The sequence below is a fragment of the Sander lucioperca genome, chromosome 17 (assembly GCF_008315115.2).
Source record: "Sander lucioperca isolate FBNREF2018 chromosome 17, SLUC_FBN_1.2, whole genome shotgun sequence".
Taxonomy (NCBI): Eukaryota; Metazoa; Chordata; class Actinopteri; order Perciformes; family Percidae; genus Sander; species Sander lucioperca.
Window position 1 is genome coordinate 7,343,521 of NC_050189.1, and position 23,786 is coordinate 7,367,306.

Here is a 23,786-nt window from a genome sequence, read left to right on the forward strand (position 1 = left end):
GCACATTAGGGCCATTGCAGGAAAACAAAAGGATATAACAGAGCCGGGGGAAGAGGGTAATATTCAGAGAAAAAACTCTTGAATTCATAAATTTAGGAGAAAAAAACTTGGATATTCTCTGAAATGAAAGTGGCAAATTCATGGAAAAAAAAAACTATGGAAAAGTACGTACAAATTTACAAGAAAACGATTGGACATTCTCTGAATTACTCCTTTTTTTAACAATGCAAGCATCTGTTGAGGTTGGAATACATTTTTTATTTTAGTACAAACATTTACTCTCAAGGAACAGAATTGAAGCACTTAATATGGCAATGCCTTAAGTTGGGGAAAAAGGCAGTGTTTTATTTTGCAGAGGTCACAAAAGAATGTCAAATGTGTACTGTTACATTTAAATGCAAATGATCACCTTTAACGGCATTCAGTAATGAAATGCCAGGAAATAAATAAATTGAACAGGTAAACGAGGTGTAGCGTGTCACATAGATTTCAAACTTGAGAATGTCACAGGTCCTAATGGCTCATCTGAGCGATGAGCCCCTCCAGCTCTGGACGGCCCTTGAACCGAGCCTGGAAATCAGCCTCGGTGTGCTGAGAGAGAAACAGGGAGGGGAGAGGTTACTTATGTGTTCAGAGGTTGCTTGTGGTCAAATGGCATTTTTGCTGACCACTAAAGGGCTTGCATAATCAATAGGTGTTTAATTTGAGTTCATATTCATATACACTATATGGCTAAAAGTATGTGGACACACCAGACTTTGCATACTTTTGGTTTGTTTTTCCATAGTTTGTACTTAGCCTCTTTGTTCCAATTAAAGGACAAATCCGGCAATCCGAAGCATTGAGAACTTTGTAAGTGTACAGACAGTTTATTAAAAAGACAGTTTATAAAGACTGTACTGTTCACTTATACATGCGGGCGCCATCTTGGGGAAACGGTCACACAGTCGAATGACGAACGCCGCGCTTGAGCTATGTTACTGGTTACTGGTTGCACAGCGTTCGTCGTTCGACTGTACACTTTTAAAGTTCTCAATGCTTTGGTTTACATGTAGGGACCCTCATTATGCTACTGTGGAAGTGTGGTGCTATTTTGAGCCTTGTTAGTGGTGTAGAAATAGCGATTTCTTTTTACTTTCGCGTGCCCCGACAACTAGCGTTATAGCTAATTAGCGGTTTGCGCTAAAACTAGTCACAATCGATTAGCATGAAAACATATCCCAGAGAACGGTCGAGTGGATACACGTGTTATTAACCCCTAGGTTCATTTTGCGCCGGATTTGTCTTTTAAAAAGGATAGGTTTACAATTTTTCAAGTCTATCTTTAAACAATAGTCAGGTGGCCGTATGAATATTGAAACAGGTTGTGAGCGTTGAAGTCATTCCTTCTGTACAACGTAAATGTCAAAATCACAACATATGGGTGTAATGTCTTAGATGTCCACATACATTTGGCCAGTTAGTGTTATGTAACTAACTGACCAACAACCTAAGTTAACCTGAACCTAAATTCCAACACAGGTTTACAGGAAAAACTAAATTAAGGGATAGCCTATCCAAAACTATTTACATACGTCTGATTTTCCACATCTTTTCCAGGATCGTGCTTCAGTGTAATGTGCCAGCGCTAACTCACCTCCTTCACAGAGAGCTCCACTCCCTCCGGTTGATTCTTCAAAAGAACGTCCATGAAAACGGGACACACTGCGGTGTCCAGACGGCTCAACTAGATGAACGGATAAATAAAACGCTTCAATGGTCAGGTCTTCAGACAAGGCACGCAGCAACCGATCCAGAGGGAAACATTTACCTGGACGACTCGCTCATGAGTCTTCAGGACGGCATCAACATACATCTTGGTGCCTTGCTCTTGCATTAGCATGACCTCTGTGCTTTTGGTTGGCAAAGCATAGCTGCAGGAGAAAAAAAACAAAAAAATTGTACGATGATATGCATCTATGGACTTTTTCTTTTAAAAATTGTAAACATACTATTCTTGTTCACAAACAGAAAAGCTCATTGATCCTAATTTATATTATTATATTCATATATAGTACCATTGCTGTTCGCCTGCATGAATTTCACCTGAAAACTGAAATGTCCTAAATAAAGTGAGTAGTGAGATTGCAGGTATGTGGAGTATGTGGGAGGGAGGGGTTGAGAATGGCTGGACACTATATTGCTTTTACATTCTTATTATTATTATTTTTTTTAAATTCTATTTTATTTATTTGCAAAGCACCAAGAGGAATGCCATCCAATTTCATTGTATCCTGTACAATGACAACAAAGAATTCTATTCTATTGTACAAGTGATGACATTGTGTTGAGTTTCTTTTTATAGATTCCTTTATAGAGTTACAATCAGACATACCAGTCTATAGTTAGTTACTTGGTTTGTTTGGTTGGAAATACGGGCACTGCTATTTTGCAGTAATACATATACAAAAACAAAAAAGGTTAGACATTATAAGTACTTCTATGCACTTTCAAATCACATTTATGTGAAGTAATTTCAAATAATTGCTCCAGGCCATCTTCTCAAGTGGCTAATTCAAATGTTTCATATAAGAACAACAACAAAATCAATTTCAGTTTTTATCGTACATATTTTCTTGTCTTTAATGTGCACAGTTTTGGTTTGGATCATGCATCATCAGCCCTTTATTCTTTACTCTGAGCTAACAGATTCTGTGAACAGATGAACGTTTTCTTCATTATAAATAAATGCCTCAACAAACCCACAGTTATAGACTAGGGTCTTTCTTGTCAGCCTGCTTCCTACCATATGAAGTAACCAATTCCATAACGGAGCTACACATATATCTTCCAGTTTTACCTTCTGACATCATTAGTAACAACAAGAAGAAGAAAAAACAACAGCTAAGATATACAGTTAAGGCTAGGTTCACACGCGTCTTTTTAAGCTGCCAGCGTCTGTTTTACATTACAATCCTATGGAGTAAACCGTGTTTTTATTTAAAAGTCCGGAGCATTTTTTTTCAACGGCACAACCAACTTTTTTCTGCAGCTCGGAGCATCTTTTTGAAGTTGAAAAAAAAAAAATTCTGAAAAAAACACCCGACGTCAAACGCTTTCTTGACAGCCGACCAATGACAAGCGGAGTAGTCGTTTTCATAACAACTCAGAGTCAGAGCACAGCGAGCTACATTGTATGACAGGGGAATGACGGTTGGGGGAACTCGCTTCGTTTTATCTAACGCTGGTAGCACTGCTCCCTCTCTCTGTTCTTTCTCGAGCTCGCTCCACCGCTTTGTTTTATCTAACGATAGCATTAGCACCGCTCCACATAGCCCTTTAGGATACTGTCGCAGTAGCTGTTGTTATAGCAACAAAAGCTGCTCTCAGCTGCTTTTTGGAACCAAAACGCTGCCAGCTTTTTTTTTATTTTTTATTTTTTACAATTGCGCCCCAGTCAACGTTTTCTTGGCAAAAAAAAAGACGCCAAGTGTGAACATTATGGATTCTAAATATCCTCACCTTTCTGCCACCTTGATGCCGAGCCGGTTGCAGAGGTTGTGGATGTACTGGGAGTAATGCTCCACCACCGTCATGTCGTAACCCGACACTTTCACATTCAGAGTCCCATATGTTGTATCTGTCTCAGCCATGATCTCTTTCATCTGGTGTTTGTCTTTCTTTTTCTTCGGCTAAAAACAACAGAAACAAAACTTGACACTACAACAGACATTTGCAGTGTTCATTTTATATCCCTTGGTCCAGATTAGACGTACTGTAAAGCTGACACTTTTTAGTTTGTAGGAATATAGGAATAAATGAAATACTTAAACTAGAATGACCTGTTCAAATTCAAAATTGACAGTCTATATAAACGCAACAGATCATTTGAAGTAGTTTGCCTTGTGATCCAGTAGAGGGTGCTCTTGAAATGTAATATCACTATGTCCTATTGGTTTGCCAGTAAACTAAGCTAATAAATACATTTGCTAACTGGGCTGTTTAATTGATTAATTTAAACAAATTGCGTGTTAGTTTGAATTTGTTCAAACCTGACTTGCTGAAACAGTGACAGCTCTATTGTAGCCTTGACACATTTTTGACCCTTCAACAACCCATAGCCTATAAAAAAAAGTGGGTGTTTGTTGATTTTTATGATGACGTAGCATTCATGATCAGCAAGGAATGAAATGAGACAATCCAATTATTCTATTCATGTTTCCTCGCATACGACATTTCTAAAATAGCCACAAACAAAGCCCTTTATATGACGTTACACTTGTTTGTAACAAACATCTAATAATTAACCAAATTAATGTAGTCTCAAATATTAAAAGTGGGAGTTTTGAGTTGGTATTTGTTTTGTTTTTTCATCAATGGTTTTATTTTCTTTCTTTCTCTCCATGTTTGTGTCAGCATTGGTTGATTCAGATGTGAACACAACACAAGATGTGTTGTACGTGTAGCCTAATTTCCGTGTTGTCATGGATGAATAAAATGAATTGAAGCTTGAATGTTGACTTCGCAAATGTGGTCTTCAAAAAAAATGCAAACAGCTATTAGAAGTTATCTCATTACAGCCTTACATGGGATGTCTGGCCTTTTGGTGGACGGATTCTCTCGAAAGATTTTTTTTAAGAGTCTTACCGCTTCTTTAGGTAAAAGATGTCTCCACCTCCCAATCCCGTGGGTTGGCATGCTTTTGTATTGTCTTTCGCTTACTGAAGCTGTGGAAGAAGAGAAAAAAAGTCCATTTAAATACATACTGTTTGTACAAATACTACACGCCTTGGTATGTGCAAGATACATTTAACAGACGAGAGTTGATCTGACAGCAGTAAAACACAAATACAGTATTTTACATGTAAAGGACAAGTGTTTTATTCATAGCAGTCTTTAAATACTTACCCCAAACAGGATGTTGGCTAGATGGTGTGGCCCTGTTAAAACAACAGTACAAGTATTAGTCCGAAACAGTATTAAAAAGAGAATTCAAATCACCAAGGTCACTTTAGGACCATTTTGGAAAATAATAAATATTATAAAATTTTTCACGACTTACAAGTTGAAATAGTAGGAAACAACTGCTGTTTGTACACCTAAAATTTCCGGCATAGTATACTTTCAGTCATCTTTTTTTGTTTTATTTTTTTTTTACATTGGTAATTGGACCAATAATACATCTAGACCTACTCTATCTGTAAAGTGTCTCGAGATAATTCTTGTTATGATTTAATACTATAAATAAAATTGAATTGAATTGAATTCATTTACCGCCAATAAAGTGGTTAAGATAATCTGGCTAACTTTTTGACTTGTTTACAACCGGTCAGATCATCTGACCACACTTTTCTTGCAGCGTGGAAATAGCAGCAGTTACTTTGTTGCATAAAATGTTATCATAACTAATAGATTGTTTTTCCAAAAGTGTGAAAGAAATACCCAAGTTGTAATGAAATCTTTAAAGTTTTAAAAGTATACACTTTTTTTTAAGCTGAGGTTCTATGATTGTTGTTATGAAGGACTACAATGACCATATCTTTATGATTTAGCCTTCAGTTAGGCCAACACGAGGGATGACGATTAAAAAGAGCAATGCAGAGACTTACCGGCATAATGCAAGTGCTTGATTTAACACACATGCCTGTTGTGTGACAGACACCTGCAACTGGACAAAACAGAATAACATCAGCTTAACAGAATAATGATGGTAATAATGATAATTCACAGACCACATTGTGAGAAGATTTACCGGGAATGACCCTCTGCCAAAGTAACTACTACCTTCCAGCCTACCTCCACACACACAAGGGAAACTGTTAAGCCTGGAGAATCATGATTTCTAATATGGGTTATTAGTTGGTCAAATTAAAGGTTTATACTTTTCTGTATACCACAGTAAAAGCTAACTGCGTGGCATGTCGATGTTGCACTCCTGTAAAATGCAACGCAGATCCAATGGGTTTTAGGGTATTAGAGAGCACTACATATATTCTGAAGAATCTTCTTCAAAGGTCGGTTTGAAAAAGAGCTCTGAAGTGATTGACCAGCTAATTAATTTAGTTTGTTACTGATCATTTCTCGACTGATAAATGAATTACCAAAACTGGTACCAGCTTATCAGTGAAACGACTAACGTTAGCTGGGTCTGTGTTTCATATCATTGAATATTAACTTGTCTTTATAGTTTTGTGGCTGTTGCTTGGACACGAGTAATTTGAAGACATCAACGTTACTTGGTGTTTGGCGGAACTTGTGATGAGCATGATTAATCGAATCTGCACAATCTGCAGCTATGACCTCTGTGGAGAAACTAAACATTAAGCGGATAGCAACAACAACAAAACTTTACCTTTCGAAAGACAGCATTCATAGTTCAACCTTTTTTCTGTGTTTAACGGAATACACGCTGGGTGTTGCGATGTAATTCGGCGAGTTGGCTTACATGTAATTATAATTAAAAACAATCAAAACACATGCACTAACTGCCGCTACTAACACCGGAAGTTCTCACAGGAAACTATTCTGTCCTATTTTGTGTCCGTGGTCTGAACGCCCCCGAACAAACGTTCCGGGACGGGAATCACATTCGGTCTTTATACAGTCTATGGTCTTTCTCCACGTGTCTATAAAATACGTTATGTATATATTATGTGTTATGTATTCCTCTGTGTGTTAAAATCTAGTGAATGTTTGATAACAAACTGGTGAAATTAATGCCGTTAAATGAAGCTGCTGTTGGCCCAGTGATGTGAAATGAAATGACAATTCCCTTTTAAAACCCATCTTTTACATATTAAAAGCCATTTATTGATGCATTTGTCTCACTATATTGTTATCTTATCATACTTATATTTAATTTTGTATTTTTTTTTGTACTTCTGTCTTTTGGTAATTTACAATCCTAAAATGTTTATCATTGTTATGTCACTTTTCCTGAATCATTGCCCATTTCTGATTTCCTTTCAGCAATTTTAAAGGGGGAAAAAAGCAATTCAGTGCGATTATTATTTTGTGTAGTTAACATATTTAAGTATTTAAAACATTTTTTTTTTTGCCCTTCTTCTACCCTCCTGTAGATCCAATCAAACTGAAGTTAAATCATGTATGTCATATTTTCAAAAGGACAGCCAGGCCACTGCACATTTCAACAACCTTTATTATTATGTATTCATATTTCAGTTTGGCCCCTCACAAAATCACTCGTATCAAAATAATAATCAACTTTTAACATTCACATACTTCAGGCATAACATAGCATTTTCTGTAGTAAAGTGCAAAATCCGTTGTCGCCTGAAACCGATATTTTGAGAATAATGTATACACTGTGCATAGGAAAAACAATTTAAACAATGCATTAACTGCTTTTAAAGCACAACTATGAAAAGCAAAGTCATCCTAAAGCCTGTATAGACTGTTAATATTGCATTTTTTTTCTAATGTCATGCCAAGCAAACAAAAATGTTTAAAGTACACACACACACTCACTCTCTCTCTCTCTTTGGCTTGCAAAACTGTAGCAAGAATGAAATACACAATTCAATACAATCCATTAACACAGGACTTATTCAAGTAAATTGTTAGTAGCCTTGCGTGTTTGCTCTCCTTCAGGTAAAATGTGTTGGCCTGTTTACATCGATACTTGTCAAAAGGCTTTCTATGGTGATGGAAAACTGGGAATCTTACCGATGCTTGGAAAATTTAAGAGATTATTTCACAGGTTTTCAGAAGCTGTTATTTCAACAACAAAAAATCAGGTGAAAGTTCTCAAAACAAATTAGATCAAATCAACTCAATTCTGTTTAGGCAAATTACTCACGATGTAAAATTCTTAGCAAAGTGGTAAAAATCCAGACATGCAGAGATTTTGCAAAATTCCGTTTGAGGCGTTTTGAGTCCTTCCAGCCACATTCTGTCAATATACATTCACATGACGTGTTTACGCATACAGCAATCAATCATCTTCTACTATAAAGCACCTTAAGTTTAGCAGTGCGCAACACAGGTTTAGCATGAGATTCTCAGTGCACGGTTCGTTTTAAATCCAGCTGAATCCAAGCTCTGATATCATCCAGTGTCATCTCAGAGCATTGTACGAGGGTTTGAGGCAAAATGTGGTCACTGCTTGAGTCCTGAACTGTACTGTACATGGCACTCGCAGTTAAGAATCAAATCCAAAGTGCTTTAATAGGTGTAAAAATATATGTATCCAAATCCTGTCCTCGGTTAAACTCATCACTCTTCCTCGTCCTCCTCTTCTTCGTTCTCGTCCTCTTCAGCGTCTTCCTCTTCCTCCTCCTCTTCCTCCCCTGGGCTGTAAAGCTCACTCTGGTCAATTCCCTCCTCGTCGTCTTCCTCCTCCTCCTCCTCCTCCTCCTCCTCCTCCTCATCATCCTCTTCCTCCCCCTCGCTCCTCATTTCCTCGACGCTGCTGTCGTCGTGGTCGTCGTCGTCATCCTCCACAGCCTCTTCCTCATTCTCCTCCTGGTCCTCCTCCTCCTCGTGATCCGACAGGTGACCTGATGGGTGGAGAAGATTTTATAAAAAAAAAATAAATAAAAAAAATCGGTTTTAAAATACTGTTTTAGAGGTGTTGATGGTATTTATTATTTTTTTTCCCACCCCATTTTATAAAGGGTAGGCTAAAACACCCCTCTGTATAATGTCATAAAGTTGAACAGCACCACAAACTGCAGCCTCCAAAATTACTATAAAGTTAAATCTTTACCTCACTGAAGCAGATTCAACAAAAACCCGAACATTATAACCTTCATGAAGGGAGCATTTTCTGCAGGACTGTTGTATTAGACTGCATTGATTTTAGCCATTAGGTGTATTTAAGTCCAGCAGGGCTGATATAACAAAAAGCACTGTATTTTGTCATAGCCAACAGCATTAAAAAGGACAAAGTGACATTAGAAGATAATTTACTGAATGAGAATTCCTTACACAGGGAATTAATGGCAGCAACAATGTGACACGGTAGTTCCTCATCAAGGAATTTTCTCATTTCTTCCTCCATCATCACTCCAAGAACCTCCGTCTCCATGTCGACGTATTCTGGGTAGAACATGTTTTTTCTTAGCTGCCTACGGCACCTAAAGGAAAACAACAATTAATCTGCAACTATTTGTTAAAAAGTTTAAGACATTTTTCTAAAGCAAAACTGCCAACCATATGCCGGATAAAGCTTCTCATGTCAGGATTTGACTTTTATAGTCAGACAAAAAGAATTAGTTTTGCTTTCATTTCTGATATGACAGGATGAATACTGTGGGCCTACATATCTTAGTGCGATTATAAGTGCATGGTGGTTCTAGTTCCAGTGTTAATGGGCACAATCAATCGAGAAAATAACCTGCAGATGAATCAATAATAAAAAAAAGAATTGTTAGTTGCAGCCATCAGTGAAAATAAAAGCAGTACTTACTGTTTTCCTGTTGTCTTGTGTGCCTGAAAAAGGGACAAAAACAACAGATGTTTGGACACAAATCATATACAGTAGATTTCCATAAAAATTAGTGGAGGTAACTTATTGGTGCAGCCCGTGGCAAAGGGGCAAAAGGTCAACTTCAAATTAGATTTGTTTTTGTAATGTACTAATGTATTACAAAAATGTAGCTGCCATAGTTTTTGTCACCATTTGTTCTGAAGCTGAAGACATTCCTCCTAAATTCATTACAAGAACTCCACATTTCACACGTTTCAAATATCTAAGAATTTATCTCAGTTGATTCACACAAAAGGACATGCATGGTCTACCTTATTAACTACAAATCACAAGCAAGTTCTTTAACATTTTTTAAGCTATGATTCTTTTGTGAAAAGGTTCGCAGTAATGTAAAATGTATGTGATTGGTGCTTAATGGGTCAAAAGTGTTGAGCGAGGCGTCTCACCTCGATAAAGCGGAAAGGGTCGCTTTCCTGCATGAGGCCTTCGATGCCACAGCGGACCTCCTGGAGACGGACCTGGTCCTGGCAGATCCTGAAGATGTTCTTCTGAATCGCCGGCCCGTTGGCGTCACAATGACTACGTGTGCATTCTCGCAATCTGGTGACGAATCGGAGTATTTTGGCCTTCATCTCTTCCCCCAGCCTGGTCAAGCACTGCTCAGAGTCATCCATAAACTTCTAGATTTGGGGAGAGAGACGACAAGTAGGAGGAAAAGAGGACACAGGATGTCTCATACAGGAACTTAAGAGAAATCAAGTAATCTGTTATCATTGACTTCATGTAAATAAACAAGTTTTATGACTTTCACGTTAAGTCAACTTGAAATGTAGGTTTCATTTTCAGAATATATTTTCTGTAGTTTGATGAAAACATACATGACAGACTTGCTTTGTGTCATACATGTTAAGTTAGGTAATGGTTGTTTATTATCTTAGTAATAAAAACTAACCATGATGAACGTTAAGTGTCCACTTCCCTACTATTACATACTTCTATTTCAATCAAGGCTCTGTGCTAAACTGGCCCCAGACTGCTGCAAACAAAGATCTGAGTCTTTGAACTGTACATTTTTTACTGCAAAGCAAACTTGACTGTATTATGGTTACTGATTATCTCGAGCACAGTAAACTTAACTCAGTTAGTTACACATTACAAAAACTCTGACTTAAATAAAACTCTTAGACTTAAATATAACAGCACTAAGTGCAAACACAGCTACTGTACACAAAGTATCTTAATGTTGCTGTCCATGGTGCTGAAAACGATGAATCAACTACAAGCCAACTTTTTATGCTGCAGTTATATAATAAACAATCTTATAATTGAAAGTTAAGTACTTAAAAAAATGTGTGCTTTGACATTTCTTCGGTTTCTAAAGGCAGACATGAAACACAAACTACAAATTAGACTCAAATCTAGCAGGCACAGTGCTTTCCTGAATAAGATCAATGGCAAGACGTTGTCAGTCTCTCATCCAATTTACATTAGAGCTTCAAGGATTATTTAAGTCATCAATTAGTCAAACGTAGGGCTTAAGGATTCATCAAATTCATATCACAATGTAATAGAATGCAACTTTCAAATTGCAAAAGCGGCGATTTCTTTTAAAGTGCTCACATTATGCTTTATGGCTTTTCCCCTTTCCTTTATTGTGTTATGTCTTTTTTGTGTATGTAATAGGTTTACAAAGTGAAAAAGCCCAAAGTCCACCCCAAAGGGACTTACCATCTCCAACAGAAAACACTGTTCACAAACTGCTCCAAACAGCTCTATTGTAGTCCAGCAAACGAGCGTCACTTTGTAACACACGTTATAATGCTCGCCTAGCTGCTAGCGTGGCACGCCCTCATACTCTGCTACTGACTGGGCAGTAGTCCTTACCTAGGTACTGCGCGTGTGCGACTCCCAACAAAGATGGAAAAATATGAAAAATATGGTGTTTTTTGATTAAACCATGTAAACCTATTCTGGTACAACCTCTTAATACAATTATGAACCTAAATATGAGCATAATATGAGCACTTTAATACTTCACAATCTAACCAGCCAAAAGGTCAGAAACACCTGGCCCTGTGGGCTTTAGGTGTCAGACGCTCCCCTACGTTCCATGGGACATATTGGAATGAGAGTAGATGAAGAAAACAACTTGTAAAATGCCACGCGCAAGCTCTGATGCTCGCAGTACTACGGTGTGAAAATGACCAAGGCCGGGTTTAATTGCAATCCACATGTTCACACATTCCATTGGTATGAGAGTAGCGTAATGTGGGCAAAGCAAGTATGGTTGAGAGAGTGAGAGAGAGAGAGAGGCAGGCAGACACGTGTCAACAAATTAGTGGTCAAGTGGTGGTATATGTACAGTGTAGGTTTCTCATCAAGACCCAGTAAAGTTCCTGTGTCTTGCTTCCCAACTGCTGGGTGAAGTGGAGGGAGTTAGCCCCGAAGTGAGCATCAACGTCCCGACCACAGTCTGGAAGCTGAAGCAGGAACGGTTGACAACATGTTTACAACAAGGTTTTGAGTTATTTAAATATTTTAGAGTGGTAGAGCCATAGTCAGTATGCATCTTGGTTTGTGTAATTAGTTACATTACTGTCATTGACAGATAATCAGAAAGTCATATTTATTTTTTCAACAACAACAATAATAATAATAATAATAATAATAATAATAATAATACAGATAAGGAAGAAGATAGACAAACAGACCAACCCTTACAGCCCTAATACAAATGGTCAAATATTCACCCGTTTTCAAATGTGTTAGCCCTGTTGAAATATAAATGTGTGCCTTCTTACCTTATTCTGTCTCTCTTTCTCTCTCTGCTCCTGGAGTTTTTTCTCTGCCATGCTGTACTTCCTTTCAACCCTGTAGAGCTGCTTATCCAGCGTGCCCTGGTGAACATGAGAAGGCAAGTAATAATGATGTCACAATAGATAGAATTAAAATTTAAAGTGTTCCCAGAACACAAATAGGTGAGTGTCGGGGTTGAAAGTGTGATTGATTACTACTGTGCCAATGACAAAAACTTGTTTCAATGCTGCTTCAGGGTTCATACGCATTTTAACCAATACTTTTCCATGACTTTTTGGCAAATTTCCATGACTATGTATTCCTGAAAATGTCAGTCGACATTATACAATAAGAATCAAAATCTGTGTTAAAGTTTACCCTCAGAGGTTTAACAATAAAATGAATGACAATTTATGTGGTTCATAGTGGGATTCGTAATATCGCGCCCCGAATACAACGGTGAGGTTAGGACGACGTGAAATACATTTATTAATCACATATTATTATGCTGTGTTAAAAAAAAATTCCATGACTTTTCCAAAACTTTCTGGGTCTTTTTATGTTTCCAAAACCTTTCCAGGCCTGGAATTTGTATTTTTTAAATTCCATAACTTTTCCAGGTTTTTTCAAAACGTATGAACCCTGCTGCTTGTAATGGCTTTCAAAAATCAGGTTTCAACCGATTTAGAGTAGAGTTTAGATTCTCTGCCCGAGCCCGAACTTGACCCGGCCCGACCCACGGGCCGATATTTTCCACCGCTATCCTCGGGCCGGGCTCGTGATCAAGCATTTGTGTTCTTTTAATCATTACCTTATTAGCCTAATTCGGTGGGGAGAAAGCTATGCCTCTCCAGCTTCTCCCGTAGCTCTGGGTGTATGTCCTGCACTGACTTGAGTGTGAGGTAAACTGTGCTACATCGCGTCTCCCCCCCTCTGCAGCACTGTTGTCGGCCAGTGCGTCAGCATGCAGACCGTGGCGAAGGACGGTATTAATTAGGTGATCGAGACAAGAAAGTCTCCTATATGGTTCCAGGGCTTTGATTATGTTGCTGCCTTAAACTGTTACCCACACTATTCGGCTGAGGGAGCTAGGGTCGAGGTATTTTTTACATTTCTTCATTCGGATCCGTTCCATTCTGAATAAACAAACAGCGCAGTTTACATGCTTCGTCCTTGTTGCATTATTCATTAAGATAATTCTAAACAGATTTCTGTAGTTCAAACAACTCGGAATTGTAGTTGAGAACGTCAGTTATAGCGGCCCACGTATTAAAAAATTGTTGGGTTTAAAATCAGGTTCGGGCTCATAATTACACAGTTAATGTGTTGGGCCAGGCTGGGCTCAGACACAACGTGCATGGGCAGGGTCGGGCTTAATTTTTTGGGCCCGATCTAAGCTCTACAACTGATACAGAGAGAGATGGCTTTATTTATCCCCGAAGAGCAATTCAGTTTCTACAGTCCACCGAAACATATATACACATTCATACTGCCAGTCATCAATGATAGAGGGAGCACAATAAAGACATATGGAAAAGTGTGAGATCCAGAAGTATACTACAAGAAAAGTATTTGAAATAAGAACTGAATAAAAGACGATAAAGTCCGATAAAGACAGACAAAATTAAATAATAAAACTGAAACCCTTTGAAATATCTTGTCTCTAGATTTGTTTATTGTAAAAGGGAAATGAAAATATCCACCGCTGGCTTCAGAACACTAGAGACTTTGCCTGTGGTTGTGGTTTGTTTATTCCACCAAAAAAACTTATTATTGTATTAATTGAATCCATTTGGGTGCCAACACAAAGAAATATTGCTAGGGAATTTTAAAAGCCTACAGTCTTACTGTTGCAAATTAACATAATATAATAAGTAAGGCTGAAAAGGACATTGATTATGGATCAATTATGTCTAATGTATAGAATATTTTGAATTAATAGGTTTCTGGACTGAATATCCAAAGCAATGAACTGGAAGCCCTTTCAACTTCACACTCTGTTCAGGAGAATGGAAGCACAGGAAGTGGATTGAACTCCCCTATAGAAAGACCAAAAAGTCATGTGACTTTCTCCTTTCATTTACACACAGGCATATGCACACTCCCAACAACAACTCATTCATTAGGATTCCAGACTCATCCCAAGACTTTGTGTGAGCCAAACAATCAGAAGGTGGTAAAACTGAATTGAGTAGGGTGCACAGAGACACACAGAGCTCAGATTCATTTCAACATAATAATGCAGATATTCTAACCAAAAGTATGACTACGTGGGATGTTAGGCGAGGTTCAAAAAAAAAACTTTTATAACCTACGTTACAATGGGACTGAAAATTCCTAGCTTTCTGAAACCTTTAAAAAAGGTGTAAGTTTCCTATTTTTATTTCCCATAATAATAATAATAATAATAATAATAATAATAATAATAATAATAATAATAATCTTTTCTAACCTGTGTAGAAACCATTTTTAATATAAAAAAGGTATACCTTGAGATCTTTCATCGTGTTTTTTAGGGTCTTAATTGTGTGTCCCGAGTGTCCTCCTTCTATGGTGCAGGCGTTGCACACACACATCTTGTCATCCATGCAGTAATATCTGGAGTTATATACCAAATAAAAACAGAATTAAGATAAACCTGGTAAATAACAGATCTTCTTGAAATGCAGTACAACACTTGCTTATGAAGTGGCACTCTAATACAACCACTAGAAACTAGAAAAATATGGAGTGGAAAAAGGTTATTCTAGGTTAATGTGAAAGAAATGTGTTACGTTTGGTTTTGTACAAGTTATTGAAACAGAATAAAAGTGTGCAAAAGAATTAGTAGACCAACCCTGGTATAAAAACAACCAAATCGGTGCTTCCCTAGGTAATATCAAACATCAGCTGACTATTACTGTCTGAGAATATTGTTTCATTCAGACAGTTATTTTTTGGTCAAATAGATGGATGATTGATGATTGGTCACAGTAACACTAGATCAAAACTTTGTAGCATTGAGAAAAAAAACAATTTCCCTCCATGATGAAATGCCCACCTTTTCAAAATATAACACCACAATATATGAGTGCACATGCCTCTCACCTGTATATCTCATCATGATCCGGGCACTTCCTCTTCCAGAAGTCGTTCATCGGTTCTGTCAGTGGATGCTCGCGGAACGCCGGCAGTTCAAGATGTGGCTTGACATGCTCCTGGCACATTGACACCTCACACTTCAGGCACGTCTTGACTGCAAACATTGACTCAGCAGCAGCAGCAGCAGCAGCAGCAGCAGCAGGTTCCTGTTTGTCACCCTCTTCCTGAGAAACAGAAGCAGCAGAATACCCTTCTCCGACAGCACTGATGCCTGATGCCTCTGCGGCAACTGAGGGGCAGTAGTCACATGGAACAGCAAACAGACTCCTGGCTTGCTGCGCTGACAGAGAAGACGACAGCAATTCCCTGGGTTTTAAAGCTGTAGCAGCTGCAGTAGTAGATCTGCGTCGGTGACGGTAGTCGTCAGCAATATTAGCTAGTTTGAAGTTTTTCTGAAAGTTGATGCCACACCGGTGGCTTTCGCGGCACTCTGGGCAGCGGAAGCGACCGCGATCTGCTTGCCGCTTTAGGCGATCCAGGCAGGTCTTGCAGAAGTTGTGGCCGCAAGGAAGCAAGTGGGGGTCGCGGTACAAGTCCAGGCACACTGGGCAGGTGAGCTCCTCTTGCAAGACGCTGGAATGCTCTGACTGGGCTGAGGCCATGATGTCAGTATTCAAACTGTAAGGTCAGAGAGGTGAGACAAGTGGAGGTGGTGAGAAAGATAAGGATGGAAAGAAGTGGAAAAAGTGGATGAGGTAGTGGTGGGGATTGGAGATAAGATGGTGAAAGGTGAAAAGAGGCAAGAAAGAGATGGAGGTGGGTAGAAATTAAGTAAGTGGGACATGAGAGTGATAATTGGAGAAATAGAGAGCAGGACAGGTGGAGAGGGAAGGGAGGCTACATGATGAATCAATTAACTGATTAGACATAACACTGCTTTCAATTAATAGATTGATTTTTCAAGCAAAAATGACAAAACCATTCGCTGATCCCAGTCTCTGAAAGTGGAATATCTGTTGCTTTCCTCTGTCATGAGATAGTATGCTGAATATATTTGGACTACTAAAGTACAAGTTATGTTTTATGTTAACCACTTTTATGTGAACACACGAATAAAGCTGCCTTGCCTATAATTGGGACTATTTATTGACTTTTTACAGACAAAATAATTATTAATCCGGAAAACAATCTCCAAAATAGTCAATAATAAAAAGCAATCGGAGAGGCCTTCAGTAAACAAGTAAACAGTTCCTTATTTCGAGCATTTTGTGATTTTGTCCTGAATGATGTTTAATAAAATGATTTTAAAAAAAAATGTAAGTAGAACAAACTGTAACTTTAGGCCTTTATAAAACCTCCAAAAACAGGTCAGTTGGTGTCTGGTGCTCAGTTAAGCTTGTTGAAAACGGTCTGTTTAAAGGCTGTGACCGTAAGATTTCGTGGAAAACTGCCAATCAGCTTGTAGTTGCTTATACGAGACAAAAAGTGGTTTCCCAGTTTGTCAGCAGTGGTTTCCAGTGCTCCACCTGTCGGCTTAATAACACAGGCCAGTGAAGCTGCTCTGAAAACGGTTCTATGTCCGCACTCTAAGCAAGAAACCTTAAAATTGATCTATTTCCTTTAAGGGCCTGGTTTACCCTCTGGTTCCGCGTCATACAACGTTAACGTTACTCACAGAACTGGAGTTACATCCAGGTAACTGCCATTTACACAGTAATCAAAACTACTGTTTATTAAGCATGTTTTTCCTAGTGCTAGAAAATTAATGTTAACAGTAGATTAAGGGGTCAACCAACAATTAGCTAGCTAGCTAATATGCCTCCCTCTTAGATAACGTTAACGTTACACTAATCTCTTCCTGGCTTAGTTGCTGTGTTGAGCTAAAGCAAACCACGACAGACAATGCTAACGTTACTTACCTTGATAATGTCACGTTAGGTTATCTTCGTACAAAGCTGAAACACAGATGTCCACTTACAAGCTGTCTGTATCACAAACTATGAGGCTAACGTCTCAAATCTCGAAGCCGCAGTGCACCTGTCTTGCTGGGGCTAACGTTAATAACATGTTAACGTTACGACCCGTTAGCTTTGCTTTTTTTGTTCCCACAAACAGCACGGTTTGTTTTAGGGAGTCCGAGGAAACATTCGAGTCACCGGGCATTTAGTTTCTCATCTGGAGTGTTCGGCATTTGACAAAAAAGGACGAGTCGACACACACCTGTGCGACAGACAAACATTTAACGGCTAACTGAAACTAAGCAGGTTCATGCGGGGAAAATGCTGCCTTCAGGGTCTCCTCGGAAATTCCGTATTTACACTATATTCACCGTAAATGGTTGACCGCTGAAGGCGCTGTTACACTTTCTAGCACAGACAGTAAGCTTTGTAGCTGTTGTCATTCACATTATTCAGCTGTGTGTGGAACCTGTATCCATTACTTACGGTGGCCGTGGCCCTGAGGTGTAAAGCAACAACACATTGGATGAAACACATTAGTTTTCTATTTTGTTAATGTGCTATTAAAATGTTGTGTATTTGGTTTTGTTGGATTTTCTAATATGTGAATGTGTTATGAATAAATGTTGTGTTTTTACACTATTACTTAAAGGGGAACGCTACCTAAATTAAGAATTCCAATATGTTATATTGATGGCCTAGGAAAGTTTATTCAAAAGCCAGAAACCAGATAAGTAAGTCTCAAATGTTTGATGTGATCTGGTAAATGATTTTGTGGACCCATAGAACTGTTTCTTTTCTTTTTTACACCCAAATGACCTTTATTCTAAAGTGTCTAAAGTGTCAAAATTTCTAAATTTCAGTGAACTTCCATGGTTCAAAAACTCACATTGCAAGTTTAATTTTATTCCCAAAGCAACTGTATACATTATTTCAAATGACCTTTTTTACAACATGTTCCTTTTTGAAAAACATTGATTCAAGTTTGTATACACATGCATATTAAAAGAACAGGAATACAAGCAACAACTCATAAAATATCATAAAACTGTCAAAGTCTAATGCAAACCAATACAATGCATTTCAAGTTTGTATTGGAAAAGTACATTTAAAAAACAACAAAAATGATAATGCTTTTCATATTGTTTTTTCTTCATTTCATCAGACTGAATGTTAAATATGTTAATATGCTATATAAATATGTTAAATGTATATTTTATATCTTTTCTTTTATACACCCATAAACCAAACCTTACAGTTATTTTTCATGATTCAATGTGTCTTTCTGTCCCAAAGGCAATTCTTTTTAGCTGGCAGGGTGACTGTATGACAATGATGACCTGTCGGTCAGTCCACCGCTTCGGTTCAGACAGTAATATCTAAGTAACTATTGAATGGGTTGCCATAACATTTTGTACAGCCATTGATTTTGTAATAATATGAATAATATTTAATTAATTTGCCAAGTTCATTTACACATACGAGGAATGTATTCTCTGCATTTAAGCCATCCTAACTCATTAGGAGCGTTAGGCTGGTAAATTTAGCCATAGTCCGGCGCCCGGGGATGTCAGTGCCTATGTCAAGGACAGTGGCAGAAGTTACCTAGCATGTATGTCTTTTAATCCTAAAGTGTTCATTGTCAATTACTCTCCAGACATGTACAGTAAGGATATCCCACTTTGAAGACGACAGGACCCTGAATTGTGAAGCCAAGATAGAAAAGCATTGGGTTCAACACTGGAGCTTCAGGTTGTTCAACCTCTGTTGTAGCCATTATTTTCTTCCCTCCAACACAAAGAAACACTTGCTCTTTTCCATGATCCTGTGGCATATTGGGAGAGTGGCATAGCTCTACTTGGATTGGGAGAAGCATGTCTTGGATTTCTGGGACTCGCCACACGTCCCCATTGATCCACATTTCATTGATACGCCTCCATTTCTTCTTAGTTCTTTCATCATGATCATCAGCTAGCTCAGCATCCACCTTTTTTTCCACGATTGCATCCAACCTTGATTTGTGAATCCATTTGCTCAGTCCAGAGCCCGTCCCCAGAAAAAACAGAGGCAAAAGGTACCTGCCTCGAAGGTATTTGGCATACTCAGCTCTCTCAAACGCTTTCTTCATGAAGGTGACATACTGTTGCAGGTCAGGCTCAAACATGAGGTCAAGGGATAGCTGTGCAGGCTCTCCTTTTGTTTCTTGTTCCTCATTGCTGTCCTCATCCTCCCAGGTTTTGTCTTCTGACTCGTCGTCCTCCGTGGCCATCTGTTCCACTTCTTCATCATCTTCTTCTTGCACCACCCGAGGCTCTTCCTCAGGCCAAAACAACAGCAGAACCAAAAGGTAAAACTCAGGGCTTCTACGCCCCACATCTGTGCCCAAGAATCTGTAAATTATTTCTTGGAGTTCTTTCACTGGAGTGTGCTGCAAAGAGTTATGCATCTTGTTGCTCAAGATGATGTTGGAGAGGATGTACCTCTCAGCTTCTTTGACATCGTCAACATTTGCCTCGTATATGGTTTTCAAACGATCTTGGATTGCCTCTAAATCAGACACTGTTTCCTCGGCCTCCTCAAACCAAGCACGTCTTCCTTTTGATGTGAAAAGGCCGTGATTCAGACCATCTAGAAGGCCTGGAAAGCTGGTGGATTTAGCTGCTGTTTTTGTTGTGTACAGTTCGTAACAAAGTACAATGTCCTTCCAAAAGTAATTTGGCTCTAAGGATGTCATGTCAGGCTTGGAGTAGGCTAGGTACCATTCAAAAAAGTCAAACTTGGCTTCAACTTCCAGTTTTAACTTTTGAATGAAACTTCTGTGTCCCTGTGAAGGATAAGATCGTACCTTATTTAGTTTCTCAAAGGCTGTCTTTGCCACTTGAATAAAGCCAAAGAGGCCTCTGTTGTTGAAAGAATTTGAAATGCTTACAGTACCAGCTGTGTCCTTCATTTCTGGGCCCTCTTCTTTGTCAGCTTTCCTCTCCACATCTTTAAAGGCTTCGAAGGCCTCGTTTGCCATGTGCAAGATGTCCTCTTGTTGCTTAGCTTCCCTCATCAAACGGTTTTTGTATACCTGCCCAAGAGTGTCAGCCACATAAGAGTTGTTTGGAGCTCTTTTAATGGCTTCCTTTGCCCATTCTTGAGCTTTTTTATAGTCCCCTTTTCTGATGTAATAAAGACGAGAAACGGTTTGGGGAAAAATGTGGTTCTGTCTTAATTTATATGATGCAGTTGTCAAGACAGACACGGCATTGTAAAAATTCTCTTTCTCTTGTATATCTTTAATTAACCTGGAAAACTTCTCTTTACCCTTTTCTCCCATTTCTCTCGTTGTCAGCAACTCTTTGATGAACCGGAGTATATGTGGTTGGGGCTGATCTCCACAAAGTGAGGACATAAATTTCTTCACTATAGCACTCCTGGAAATCCCAGAGCGAGCTAGTAGATTCACAGCACTCTGTGCAACCACTGTGTCAATCATACATCTGTGTTCAGGGTTTGGACTGGATGTGTTGATAAAACACGTAAAAGGCTCCATTCTTTCTTCAAAGGGGGGCCCTCCATGGATGGGATCAGGTGGTCCAAGGATCTTCTGACACTCAGGCATCAGAAGGTAGGCCTCAGGAATGTACGCATTTAGCAGTGCCAAAAAAGAGAATAGTTGTGTGTTGGTGGACTGTCGGTTTTGTTTCAAAGTATTTGAAACAAAACCCTGTACCTCCAATGTCAACTCCATGACGATACCCTTAGACATCAAGATGAAGATGAAAGTTTAGTTTTTTCTTGGTTCAGCTTCAAAAAGGTAGTCCAGCAGTATTTAAATACCTGAAGAGGTGATAACAACAGAACCCATGTTAATTATTTAGTTTTACCACTTTCTAATACATTTTAAGACACTTAAACCACCTCGCCTGGAGGCGTGGCTCTATGGATGGCAATAGCGGTCGATCAGGTGGTCCACCACTTTGATCCAGACTGAAATGTCTCAACAACTATTGAATGGATTGCCACAACATTTGGTACCGATATCCATGGTGCCCGGAGGATGAATTTTAATGACCTTTGTGATCCCTTTGCTTTTTTCTAGCGCCCTCATCAGGTAAACATCAGTTAATTTGCCCTAGTCTTGCATTGCCAGACCTTCCTCCACCGAGGCGCTGCGGAGCAACGGTGCATCAGCTAAATAGCCTCGGGAAGGAACTTGTTTTGGTGGAACGTGTACGTTCAAAAGTTGTTTTAGTCGTGCAACAGAAAACTCAGATTGGACAGATAGTCCAGCTAGCTGTCTGGATTTATCTTGCAGAGATCTGAGAAAAGGTTAACCATAGTCCTCATTAATCGACCAGGGTTTAAAATGCCAACATAAAAAAATTCCAAGGCAACGGACATCCGGCCTAAATGAATAAAATCCGATGGAAGCTATCCCGGAATTGGAACATCGTGGATAAAGACTAATTTGTGCAATACTTTGGATTATGGTTAAATATCTGTACTTTGTGTTTAGTGCTAAGTGTTAAACGTTAGCATGCTAACACACTAAACTTAAGATGATGGACATGGTTAACAATATAGCTCCTAAATATTTGCATGTTTACTTAGAGAGCATTTTAACATTTAGCTCAAAGCACCACTGTGGCAAGGTACAGCCTCACAGTGCCGCTAGCACGTAAATCTTGTTTTGAATTCTTGTATTCTTATAACTATTGCCCCTATTAATGGTCAAAACATATTTTACCAATGGTTTCTAGATCTTACAGTATATGAGTGTTTAACAAAGTCTTGGGCACTGGCTTTGTAGCTCTTTAATTCTCCCTAGTTCTTGGTCCAATGCACTTTTGACCTCTGACTTTCTGTGGGAAATCTTCAGGGCAACTGGGCTAAAACTAAATTATTTTATATATATATATATATATATATATATATATATATATATATATATATATATATATATATATATATATATATATATATATATATATATATGCAGGCTTGAAGAACCAGTTATAAATGATTTATTAACAGTTTGCTGTCCACTTCTGTGACCCGTAATTATAATATAAACATTTGTAACTGCAGAATATATGGTTAATTCCCCTTTCTTAATGACTTAACATTTATTGCAGATTTGCTGGCTTATTAGAAAGTGAGCATGAGCATGTATTTATGAGTTGCCTATTAATAATATTATACAACCTGCTTTGATATAAATAGACATTAAGTATTACTAAATTATTTAATAAACATTAGAAAAATAGTAAGAACTTATAAACAATAGCTGCTGACATTTAAGAAAGTAGTACCGTATGAAGTATCTCATATTTGCTAAAAGTTAATGATTTAGTTCACTGACCTGCACCAGCTCTTATGATGTAGCCTAATTTCTGGTGAGAGGTTTGGCTTTTTGCAGATTCCTGATGACACAAAAGGTTTATGACAAAAGGTTTAAAAAAATAAGACTACTTTTCAAAACTAATCAGAAAGGAATAATAATAAAATGTAAAAAGAAAATAAAAATAAAAAAAACAATTTAAAAAAGTAACTTTAAAAAGTTTCACTTTGGATAGGGTTGTGAAATTATTGTAACTATTTACAATCATAACTCAGTTAAGTAAGAGGAACGTTTAAGCAGCAGCATGATTATAATAAAGGTGATGAAAGATTAATAATAGTAAGCAGTAAGCTACAGTAAGCTAACAGCACACATCTTCTTATTATATTCAAAATGTAATAAAAGAAACAAAGAATGGAAAATTCAACAACAAATGTTAACGCAAATCCTGTTACCTGTTTGAGTTCCAGCAGAGGTGAGGTGGACTAAAGAGCCTGAGGATGTTATTTATAAACAGCTTTAAGCCACGCCTTCTGCATATTGTTGATTCTTGTATCTTGGATAAGGCGTACTTCATTGTGTTGAATATCATTTCTCCTTGGTGATGAGTAAATAGCTCATGCTTGAGACAAGACTATTAGATGCCTCCTAACTTTCAAGTTCTGATTTCCCAGAAATGAAAATGAAGTCCTTTAGCTGAGTCATTGCTGATTTCTGTTGTTCTGATTTCCTGTACATTACTTTATACGGTTAACCTTTCTATCAAAATAAAACAGCTTCACTATTAAAGTTTCAGTGTGTAACTTTTTGATATTAATGAACGTCCGTTACATTCAAGCCATTGCCAAATGAGTTTCTACAAAGCTAATTAAGACTATCAGCTCCACACAACTCTCTCTGGATTTCTCAGTATGGCTATGTTCAGAAAATGGTGTCGTCCGGCGCAGAAACTCGAGTGAAGATAATGACCTCTTCTGAAGAGTCCATCATGTTTTTTTAATCCTCCGTGTCCTCCTCGGTCCTCCTTGTCTACTAGCAACTGTGTGGAGGAGGGGTGGGGGGCTGTGCACAATCACGGAAGGCTTGTATCATGTGGACGCGCCAAAGGTTTTGTTGTCGCTACTTAGAATTCCTCATGTGGGCAACAGAAACTACGCACTATAGCTTTAAGATGTTAAGTTTATAACAAAAA

General features: G+C 38.3%; 3 protein-coding genes across 8 annotated transcripts; all 3 read right to left on the minus strand.

The window, feature by feature from the left end:
- Positions 1–319: 319 nt before the first annotated feature.
- On the minus strand, positions 320–6,577 carry mrpl48 (mitochondrial ribosomal protein L48). Of its 3 annotated transcripts, none has more exons than XM_031304509.2 (8): positions 6,332–6,532; positions 5,589–5,641; positions 4,888–4,919; positions 4,627–4,706; positions 3,502–3,671; positions 1,811–1,913; positions 1,637–1,726; positions 435–591 (listed from the first exon to the last, which is right to left on the minus strand). In XM_031304509.2, exons 1-8 carry the CDS (start codon positions 6,350–6,352, stop codon positions 514–516), a joined length of 627 nt encoding a protein of 208 aa, XP_031160369.1. In that variant the 5' UTR covers positions 6,353–6,532; the 3' UTR covers positions 435–513. The 3 variants fall into 3 exon arrangements, with proteins under 3 accessions (XP_035850093.1, XP_031160369.1, XP_031160367.1); XM_031304507.2 differs by having other exon boundaries at positions 514–591; positions 5,589–5,647; positions 6,332–6,577; XM_035994200.1 differs by lacking the exon at positions 6,332–6,532 and having other exon boundaries at positions 320–591; positions 5,589–5,683.
- Positions 6,578–7,120: 543 nt separating this feature from the next.
- Positions 7,121–17,620, minus strand: zgc:92594 (uncharacterized protein LOC436996 homolog). Of its 3 annotated transcripts, XM_035994106.1 has the most exons (9): positions 17,227–17,620; positions 15,314–15,987; positions 14,716–14,824; positions 12,232–12,327; positions 9,877–10,110; positions 9,410–9,432; positions 8,929–9,077; positions 8,329–8,498; positions 7,121–8,268 (listed from the first exon to the last, which is right to left on the minus strand). In XM_035994106.1, exons 2-9 carry the CDS (start codon positions 15,967–15,969, stop codon positions 8,215–8,217), a joined length of 1,491 nt encoding a protein of 496 aa, XP_035849999.1. In that variant the 5' UTR covers positions 15,970–15,987; positions 17,227–17,620; the 3' UTR covers positions 7,121–8,214. The 3 variants fall into 3 exon arrangements, with proteins under 3 accessions (XP_035849999.1, XP_031160208.1, XP_031160209.1); XM_031304348.2 differs by having other exon boundaries at positions 7,121–8,498; positions 15,314–15,989; positions 17,229–17,620; XM_031304349.2 differs by having other exon boundaries at positions 7,121–8,498; positions 15,314–15,985.
- Positions 17,621–18,045: 425 nt separating this feature from the next.
- LOC116053302 (sterile alpha motif domain-containing protein 9-like) lies at positions 18,046–23,113 on the minus strand. 2 transcript variants are annotated; one of them, XM_031304347.2, is made up of 3 exons: positions 23,050–23,113; positions 22,616–22,676; positions 18,046–21,010 (listed from the first exon to the last, which is right to left on the minus strand). In XM_031304347.2, the coding sequence occupies exon 3, from the start codon at positions 20,999–21,001 to the stop codon at positions 18,908–18,910; it is 2,094 nt and encodes a 697-aa protein (XP_031160207.1). In that variant the 5' UTR covers positions 21,002–21,010; positions 22,616–22,676; positions 23,050–23,113; the 3' UTR covers positions 18,046–18,907. The 2 variants fall into 2 exon arrangements, with proteins under 2 accessions (XP_031160207.1, XP_031160206.1); XM_031304346.2 differs by having other exon boundaries at positions 18,046–21,090.
- Positions 23,114–23,786: the final 673 nt, after the last annotated feature.